At 48.0% G+C, this 10,681-nt stretch overlaps 1 protein-coding gene across 1 annotated transcript in view; it reads right to left on the bottom strand.

The window, feature by feature from the left end:
• Positions 1-576: 576 nt before the first annotated feature.
• The window catches only part of LOC111268062 (uncharacterized), a 33,556-nt gene continuing 23,451 nt past the window's right edge, over positions 577-10,681 (bottom strand). The window contains exons 2-3 of the mRNA XM_086971574.1: positions 5,541-6,708; positions 577-763 (exon numbers count right to left, since the gene is read on the bottom strand). Coding sequence (XP_086827700.1) covers positions 577-763; positions 5,541-6,145 — 792 coding nt within the window. The 5' untranslated portion in view covers positions 6,146-6,708. The remainder of the gene's footprint in view (positions 764-5,540; positions 6,709-10,681) is intronic.

Below are 10,681 nucleotides of genomic sequence, written 5' to 3'. Positions count from 1 at the left end.
CGGCGTTGTGCTATCTTCTCTATGCTTCGAGATGTACGTCCGGTATCGCCGTTAGGCGTTGCATCACATGACTGGCTTCCGGCACGGTACGAAGTGTTTCACCCGCCCGGATTCAAACCTAGACCATGCCATGTTACCCCGAAGAGCCCAACAAGTCAAGAGTAATTTCGAATCCACTACGCCTTGTGCATTGCCTCTCCTTCGAGCACCGTTCACTGAAAATGGGGACAGTTTTTCAAATGATACCAAATAATTACACGCGCGTGTCCACCCATTATCTCACCGAGACAATACTGTGACCGTTAAACCGCGACACGTATATACCGCAATTACTAGTCTGACAACGATTTTGGCCATTAATACTACTACTGCATTCACAAATGACTGTTTCTATTAAAAACACGCTACGCTAGCTATGCCGCAAGCATCGGCGACATAACTTCGTAAGCGATTTCTCCTCTGTTAATGGAGGCCGACAGCGACCATACGGCGCGGTGCGATAGCGGTTCCTGGTAGCAGTCCCCCAACAACTTCTTCGCCGCCAGATGCCAAGTAAACACTCTGTTTTTCTTTTGATTACTGCGCCTGTCGTTGTTGCTCGTGTTCGTTCAGCGACATTAGAGGCGGCCGCAGCGGCCAGGAGAGTGACGGAAACGTTAGAGAGCTGCTGATGGCTATGACGACGGTGGCATTTGCGTTGTGACATGTCCATCGTTCGGCCGGTTGCGCATATGCAATTATACACTTAAACGTAAATGAACACCTGTAGACAAAGCGGCAAGTCGATACGCAAAAAGCAGGCTCGTTCGTTGGATCTCTCAGGACAACGCCAGCTATTCGACGTTTAAGTACTGCAGCAGTAAATGTTGATTGCCCCATAAGATCCTACTGGTGCTAGTGTTTTTGATGATCACGTGCAATGAGATGCTCATACTTGAGTCGAAAATCCGTCCGCATTGAAAAATCGCTAAAAAATGCATATATTTTTTTACTATAGTAAGTATTAATATTTATATAATTAATTATTACGCCGTAAATATTACGATGACTTGGAAAAGGCGCCGTCATCAACAGTGATACTAATGATAATGTTATTGCTAACCTGATAGTTTGGGTAGAAGCGCTTGACAATACCCAGATAGGTGGGGCAAGATGAGATAAAGTGAGCCAAAGTAATTGAGGTAAAGTAACATAAACGGAATGCCAATGAAACGCCAAATGATGACTGAGGATGCAAATAGTAAAGCAAACATAAAAGCGAACACATGAAGTGGGCCATCAGCCGTAAGTGATAGAATGACGCCTTATGGCTGACTGATTGGTTGGCTGACGCTGCTGGTGAGGCAAGCGCCTACTGATTCTGGAAGCCACTGCTGTAGCTGAAGTCACGAGCTGAGGTGTTCCCCTGGACGGGGACAAACGGCTTTCTTCCCTAGAGGGCTGTCTGGCTGACTAGCGATTGATGTGCCCCAGCCCAGATAATCCGTATGATACGTTAATATTATAGTTTTGTCAGTAATCATCATCAGTTGTCACCTAATGGCTCCAGACGGTTGCCAAAGAAAATCTGCGTCTTCGATCAATCGTTCGATGAGTTAGCCTACTCGCTTGATCATATGATCATATTCACCCGAGAACTGCAAGCTACACTTAGAACAATGACAACAACAACGGAAATAACGATCGCATCATAAGCTGCTGCATTGGTCAATGAAGAGCAGCGAGTTCCTAGTACAAGTTGACCGACTACGAAAGTATGGCAATCATCGATAGGGTCCGATCCCGCCCAGTCTGGCCCGATTAGGTCATCATTGAGGGAACGGCCAGCCATCTCGGTACCTGCAATGCCTGTTGCTCTCCTAACGCTAGCCAGCATTTTATTCCGTTCAGTGCTGCTTGAATATAGCGTCAACGGCAAAACGATTGTTACGCGATCAATTCTGTGCTATCGCCGCAATAACATAGGTGTGAAGTACGGATGCGTAGTGACCCGAAACGTTATCACATTTTTGGAAACATATGGGTGTAATACGTTCGGACTATTAAGTACAACAACAGTTAACTTAGATAAAAGGTAAAAATTAACTAAGGCTATCGCGTGCAACCAATACTATATAGGAACACAAAATATTGGATGTTTCGCACATAGGTAGCCCAGTGGATGTTTTTCTCTCTTCGGCGGTTTGGCTGTCCGTCGCAGCTGGATATGACCATGTTCTGCGTGGTTCCCGTTGCGGGTGGAATGAAGATCTCTGGGCTAGACTTGTTGCACTCATCGCTTTTTCGTTGCAAACTTAAATCATGGTACAAATAGGCCGGCTCTTTGCTTCTTACATACGTAAGTCAGCTGTTGCGCACGTGCCTCGGCGTGGCTAGCCGATAATTAACACTGTCACCTCTGATACCTAATTTCTATACGGTTAAAAATTATATAGTTTGAGCTCGTATGGCGCACATACGAAGGGAAAATGTCGCGGAGAGGCATTAAAAGAAGAAAGGGAAAAACCGACGCCACCTTTAAAAGAAATTTTCATTTGTTTTCTGGACGTTAAATTCAACTCATTCATTCGATACGCTATGAAAAGAAGCTGCCTGGTTCGATGCATTACAGAGGTTATAAACACGGGCAAACAGGCGCGTTTCGTGAGGCATCAGCGGATGCTATCTTTAGCAAATAACGACAAAAATCGAGAGAATTTTAGGAAAATTGGACTTGATGATACATGTGATGAAACACGACGTCATAGAAACGACACACCATAGTCATCACTATAGGTGTAGAAGCACAACTTGTTAGACAAGCTCGTTAATGCTATTGTGATTTGATTAAGGATTGTGCCTGCAATTATAATGATACTTCTTAACAGTCAACTGCAGACCAGCGAGTTTTGATCGAGCTCAGCTATCTGAAGTAGACCTTTAGACATTGTCAAAAGAACAATGATTAAGTGGTTTCATTTGGGCACTGTGTCGTATGCTGTTGCCGACCAACTCAAACAATTTCAAACCACCCCACCCTATACCGGTGCCTTGGTGGGTTGATCTCTAGTGTTTATGACCCGATCCAGGTCCAGACCCTTGAAAGACCCCAAACTCCCCAAAAACCCCTTTTCAGCACCCCAGGTCCCCTATTGGCCCCGCCCACATCCCCAGTTACGCGGCTCCTCATTGGCCCCGGTCAGCGAGGCTAAGGCGGAGCCTAAGCACGATCGAGGGAGAGGGTGTTCACAGTGCATAATGTGCAGTCCGAAACACTGTCGCTGGTGATATGGCGACGAGGCCTTCCCCTACTTGTGCAGTTACAAACACTGTGATTGCTGCTGCTGCTGCTGCGGCTGCCGCTAGCCACACTGTGACGTCCGCTGCTGTGGTCAGGGTACAACCCTTCGCTGAATCAGCCAGCGTTACCAATCACAGTAATAAGCAGATGTCGGCAGTGTCGTGGCTGCGTCTGTGAGAGAGAGAGAGAGAGAGAGAGACAGGGGGCACCTGATGTGCTATTATGAATGGAAGTCGGGATGCGGAAGTGGCAAAAACCAATGCTCTGTAGCAGCAGGAGCAGTATCGCATGGGAAAACGAGGGTAACACAGATGGTAAAGAACATTCGCATGCGACCGTTAATCTTAGCCGGTTTGTTGGTGCTTGTTTAGATGATAGAACTTTGCTGATAGCCATTGCTAGCAAAAGCAATTTGCGTGCTAAATCTATGCGCTGACAGCCTTACTGATCCCGGCATGCGCACTGTGTCCGACGGTTGGCCACCTCTGCCGCTGCTGCTAGTACGGGGGCAGTTACTGCGGAGAGGACGCCAAAGACACTCAGCCAAACACAACGGTGGCCCATTCGATTGGTAAAAATGTTACTGTTTTTATTATGGGTAGGTGTTTAGGACTTCTTGCTGTCAAACCCAGTAATAAGATATCACAGAGCGATCGGCAAGCTCTTCGGCGAAGAAAACGATCCATGGAAGGCGCGGCAAACAAAACAACACAGGCATCGCAAAAATGTTTGTCGAAGGAGGTCCTTCGTCAAATACTACTTTCTTCGCTTGACAAAATAATCCGACTCCGAATACAATTTGTATGTATGTACTCGATGAATGCCTATACAATAGGCGTAGCGTACGCATTTCTTACTCTAGTTGCCTACCTTACAAAAACTACTACTATATAGCATTACCATATCACGCAAACAACGATATCATGTGATTATAGCAGAGCACCTATACACCCATACTAATATGTATATAGATACATTGTACTATACTACATGAGCACCATAGAGTCATTGAAATATCTATGCAGATTATAGCGCGAATAATCGTATTCTGACAAGAACGGGCTCAAATTGATTTTCCGTGTCACCAGCAGGCCGTCACAGTGTCGACAGCTCACAGAAAAGGTGGCAACAGCAAAAGATTGGTAAGAAAAGCCCATCAAAAACAAACGATGGACGACGTGAGTGACATGAAGTTTACCGCCGCGTTACCGCTGCTAACGGCGCTGGTTCCGCTCTAGTGGATACCAACTGAGGGAAAACGAACGATACACGGGCAGTGGATAAATAGACACCCCCAATAGCTCCTGAATAGAAGCAGTCAGGCATCGGGGTTTAGTATTTACATTTCACTTGTTCGCGATTAATTTTGTTAACTTGTTTGTCGCCATCGCCTCTTCCGACTTTATCGCGTTAGAAGACCGTTTCAGGCAAACGAACAAAAGACAATACATCACATCAGTTCGCAAATATCTTGCAACACCAACTGTCAGATCACCGAAAAACTTACTTACTTACTTACTTACAAGAATTACTTAAATTCACAATATCTACAGAGGAAACCACACATACGACAAACGTATGATTCATGTAACGGCAGCGTGCTTTGCCTCCCATGGCCCGATAAATGAGCTAAAATAGGCTGCAGTCGTGAGTCGCTCGTGTGTTACTGGTCGACTTCGGTGCCGTTGTTTCAACACGTATGCGATATCTATATTTGTACATATACTAATTTCAGCTGGTAACAGACATCGATGAAACTGTCATTCGAAGTTTTCGGGCTAACATCCCATCTTACCACTCCATTGACACCCATACATTTTTCTAATATCGATTTGTAACGTGGATATTTTACTGTGATAACAAAAACGAAGTATCACACACTAAAACCTTTTCATCGTACGTCCGACCAAAGCTCCTATGGGTGCATACATTCACATTAGATCAACCTCATCGGTAAAACCACATTCATACATGCGAGCATTGTTCCGAGACCTACGTCCGAAGTGGCACTAGCATCGCGCGACAGTATTGTTCAATAAACTCTATATGGCAGTAGACGCCCACCTGTTGAGCCATTAGCCGTTAAGGACTCATCGCAGATTTTGCCTGATTTATCTATGGTCTGAATACACAGTGTAACATTTAGACAGCGGATAACTGTGCCGGAGCTTACTGACAAGGCATACATTTGACGTACATACCTTGCAATAAGGATCTTCCACATTAAAAGTAAAGCTATAGGCCACTAACAACCACTAACCTGTTAGGCTTTCCATGGCCGAGCTCCGAGTTAACACAGCACAGGACGAGTCCTGAGTACTTGATGGCACCATCAATCTGATCTTTACGGCGGCGATTTTCTGCCTCAACACTCGACGAATTCTTGACACGAAACAGGAACCGTGACCGCTTCTCGAACTTCGAGAACAGCTGGCTAAACTCGTCAAATGTGGAGAACTCACGTTGGCCGAGGAACACGTCTTTCCAGCAGGCGCTCGTATCAATGAGTTGACTATGGCCGTGCCCATGGCCGAATCCATGACCATGAGGCCCGTGACTGCTCCGTACGAGCGATTGTTGTTGATGTTGTGGCTGCTGTTGATGATGCTGCCGCTGCTGTTGCTGGGGAGAATGGTGACCACCCGGACTTGGCGAGTGTGACGCCAACTGCGGGGGTCCCACCTGCGGGGGGTGGTGATTCAACTGCGGCGGTAACTGTTGCGTCAGGCCCGGGCTGGGCCGAGCGCCCCCAGTGCCTGCCGCGCTCTGCAGGTTGTTATTAGTATCCATCGACTCTTCGCAGGCTCCCATTGAAGGCGGTGACGGGACGCTAGTCAGATGGTGTTGTTGATGTCCTCTGAGCATCTCACGGGGAACACCACCCGCCAAAGAACCTTGGGTTACGCGGTATGGTGATAGCGGGGGCCAAACGGCTGGCGTCTAGCGATGACTTGATGTACTCAATGACTCGGCTAACGTGTCCGTTCTCCTAGTGTGATTCTTTTTAGGAAAATCACCACTTCTGGCTGTTATTGTCCTCCGCCGTCGTTGTCTGGTCCTGCTTGTTTTCGAGCAACATCACTGTTGTTGGCAGAGTCACTGTCGTCATGCTGGTTTAATTTCAACTGAAGGAGAAGTTATTGTTGTCGTAAAAATTGCAGATGTTGTAGCATTCAGCGAGTCATCGTGCTAGTACTCACTTGAAGTAGAAACAGAACCGAGCTGATACCTCACTTGTCGCTGTTGGTAGTTTTCACCCCTCTATAACTGTGTCGTTGACGTTTCTGGCGACACTTACAGACTCACATCGGAATACGTCGCTCGCCCCTTTCGATGATTGTTACTTACACGGTAACAGAGTAAACTTAAAGCAAGGTCCAAGCTTCTGATTGTGTTTGATGTGAGGTTGCTTTGCAAGCGACTTTTCCCTGCAATACGAATGAAAATAAAGTAACGTCAATAAATGTTAACACCTTCATACGTACCTACCGGTCCCGCAGAGGTTGACTGAATTTAAGACTGTGCTTGTTCGTTATACAATGTACTGAATCAATTGTCAGGCAATTGTCATCTTCTGCCACACCCAAAAGGTGACAGGAAACTATCTTCAATGAGCTGATTAGCAACACTTGCATAGTTGCAATGCGCACTAATGTAACTATAATGAAAAAGTTTCTAAAAGTTGACAAAGTTAGTTGTGACCGATCAGTTTTGCCAAAAGACCAGCCAAGTGACGACTGACCGTGCCAACTCAACCTCAAGTAGCGACTGCTTATCTGCCAGAGTTGGTCGATAACAAGTTGTCTTTCTATAAGTAAAAGCAAATAGTCCGCTAGGCTCGATATATCTTTGTTTAGTTATATCACACAGATGCTACCAGCTTGCTGAACAGAGCTATAACGAACCCGAGCCAAGAGTCGACTGGAGGGACCGATACAACTAACAGCCGAGGCGCCTCATCACGAACTCGAGTCAGCAGTAGTCTCAAAGTTTGTGCTCTAGCACCGTACCAACGAGCGAGCGAGCGACAGACCGAGCGAACGAGTCGCGCCGCCAGAGGCTGGTGGAAAGGGAGGGATCGTCCACGACCCCGTTGCTGCTGTTGTCGAACCTCGCGCCGTTGGCAGTAGTGCCACCAGCGGCCCGCACCCCAAAGTGGCGAGCGAAGAGAACTCCGGCTGCGGCGGGGACCAGAGAGCCAGCCTGCCTGTTAGTTGCTGGCTGGCTTGCGCAAGATCATCCTTGTCTCTCCCCACCTCCTGCGGGAGCGGCGGCGGCGGCGCCTGTACCCCACCGATTTAAGACTCTCCGTTGTTGCTGCCCGTTTCCCTCCCTTTCGAACCTACTCAACTACATTGTAGACAGTGAAGCTAGCGGCCGCTGATTCTCCCGTGGCAACAGAGGAGGTGGCAATAGCCGCCGCTGGCACTGTCATGAGAGAGTACGACTCGACCGAGAAGTGGGTGGCGACGGAATGTGATGCTCTGTCGGGTTAGGCCACCCGGGTGGGGTGATTATACAGCAGCGGAGGCTGCTGAATTTTGTAAAGCCTGCAAGGCTGCTACTGGTACAACTACAGCTACTCACAAGCTAGCTTGCTCGCGGGCTACAGAAATGAGCGAACGAGCAAACGTTGAAAAAAGAACTGTGAGGATGGCGGCAGAGGCTGAAGGTGCCGCTGCTACCAAGTTAGCGCTCAAGCGCTAACGGATAGGGTGGGGAGGACGTGGTGGACACAAGGTCACACCGCCGCTAATGTGGCTGCCGCTCGTTATTGCAGAACCAGCATACTTCACCATGTCTATAAACTATGGGTAAGATCCAGAGTTAGGGAAAGAGGAAGAGACGGTAGACGTTGGATAGAGAAACGTGGGCTGGTTGGAGTTAGCGGCAGAGTGGAGTCACGAAGTGGCAATGGGAGCCAGGCAAACACGGCACAGTTGTACGATGGCGGTGGGGAGTCGGGGCTGATCTAGGGTAGCAGGCTGAGAGGCTTAGTGAGGGAAACGTTTGCAGCAGAGTTTGCTCCGTAAGGGAGGCAGACATTGCAACATCACCGGTGCTGCTGCTGCTGCTGCTGCTGCTGCCCACGGTGGCCTTTCCTCTTCCATACCGGAATCCGAATCACCTCCCCACCCGCTATCCCAACCACTCCCAGCTCGTTCCAATGAGTAGAGGTTCTTCCTAATGCAATACATATATGCACACAACGGTGGCACCATGAACCTGCACATAGTCACATAAACACAGAAATATGGAGATATAAAGAGCTTAGATACACTAATATATATACGCATAGGCAGACATAGTACCTATAGACAACAAAGCGTGGTATAGTAGTGCATGGAAGTATAATACACAGGAAGCAGGCCTTAGCAACAGCGCCAGAGTGCCGCTTAAAGGTTGCACACTTCGTACAGAACGTACGCCAACTGGGTGGGCGTCAGAAGTCCCTCCCACAGAGCACCCGTCCCACCCGACCGGGGACTGACAAGCGACGATTCACCCAAACAACCAGTCGACGACTGGTGGATGGACGGGCCGACGACCGAGAAGCGAAGGACCCACAGAAGCAACGCAATCCCTATTTTCCGCCGGTTGCTTCATCCTCCTTTACCCGGGCCCGCACCCCAACCCCGACTAACCCAACCGAACTCCCACCTTTTTCACCCGAGAGTTACGCTTTTCACCTCCCAACGCTGACAGAAGTAGGAAACGAGGAGGCAAAAGACACAGACCGCTCTTCCTAAGACTCTCATAAACCGTGGCCGCGCTTCTGTAACAGCGCAGCTGGCAGTAGTGATGACGGTGATGGCGCAAGCTATGGTTATGGTGATGACTGCTGGTTGCTGCAATCGCCCCCGCCGCCCCCATCGCCACGGTCTAAGTAACGCGAGAGGTCGTCTTTTGTAACTTTGTTATAGATTCGAGCTGCCAATGCTATCTCTCAACCCTCACTGGCTTACTTGCCTTCTTGGTTAGCGAGAGTTGAAGCTCCCTACAGAAGAGCACGCGCCCCCACGAGCGTTCCTTCATCGGCGTTCTTGTTCGCTCGTTGACTCTCTGCTTCAGATGATAGCTGACCGGCTGTCCGCCTTCCTGCTGCCATTGTCCTGGAGAGCGAGCGTCAAAAACCAACTATACAAGACAGTCTACTACTGTTGCCGCTGCTTGTACATTTGCTACAATAAGCTCTTCCATTACGGCTGCCATACCACGCCGACCATTTCATCCAATGGTCAGAAACCTTTATTCTATTCCCTATATTCAACCTACGGCTTAAACGCCAAAACGCTTCCTACTTTTTCGCATTAGGGAGTTGAGTCTCTCCTACCCTGCACTGCTACTGCCCTTCCGAAAGTTCTCCGTCCCCACAAATCGCTCGTCGATCCTAATTCACAGCGCAATTCCCGAAACTCTCTCAGTGCCTTGTATTGTGCTGCTGCTGCCATAACCGCTGTTCCACGGTGTCGCAACATTGACGCGAACGGTGCTTCGGTCGCTGTACGACCGAGAGCCAGCCAGAAAGCTAGTAACCAGTTGGCGCTCAAGCCGCTAGAGTTACTCCGCTAATGATACTGCTGTTGTAGTTGGCAAAGTGAGTCGCTTTACATACCGTTAACGTCTCTAGTACAGCAGTACTTCGTTACGCTACATGTAGAAAATGCTCTCTCCTCCATCTTCTTTTCGTTCTACGCATCCCTTATCGTTCTGATACCGACTACAACAAGCAGGAAATTTCTACAGGATGGAGGACAACTGTGGGAGTAAAAAATAGACGGCTGGCCCAAAGAAGTGGGTCAACAAAAACAAGCCCAAAAAAGAAAAAAGAGAGAAGAGGCCATTCGAATAGGTAAACACACATAAAACATATGCATAAAATACATAGATAGAAAAACAGAAATTGGAGTTGGCGTATCGCCAAACGGCGCAGTAGTAAACTGTGTGAACGGAACCGTCTAGCAAGCAAGAGCCCAGTATAAATGTATTAGGAAATAAATTAATTCACGGCTATTTCCAGCTATACATGTAAATACCTGTATGCATGAAGCTAATTAAACAATTATTTCTCAAACATAGGACCTATGTCCTGTTCGTGATATATAACTATTTTTACCATTAGCGGTGCCGCGAGTACGAGCACGATCATTATCGTAAAAATCTCTAAATGACTCTACGGCATACGGTGTCAGAAGGAAACAGAAGAACAAATATAGTACGTTCATCTGGTCGTGCGGGTAGACTTCGATAATTGGTGGCTGTCTCGCGCGCGCGCGCTTTCTCTCCCTCGATCTCGTGTTTTTTTTCACAGAACGGCCTGTCGGGAACAGCGAAATGTACGACGGGCTGACTAAAGAGAGAGACATCTAACTCATATGGAGACAAAACAAAGCGTTACAT

Source organism: Varroa jacobsoni, unplaced genomic scaffold (assembly GCF_002532875.2).
Source record: "Varroa jacobsoni isolate VJ856 unplaced genomic scaffold, vjacob_1.0 scaffold_132, whole genome shotgun sequence".
Lineage (NCBI taxonomy): Eukaryota > Metazoa > Arthropoda > Arachnida > Mesostigmata > Varroidae > Varroa > Varroa jacobsoni.
Note: the sequence above shows the minus strand (reverse complement) of the source record. Positions and strands in the feature narration are given on the sequence as shown.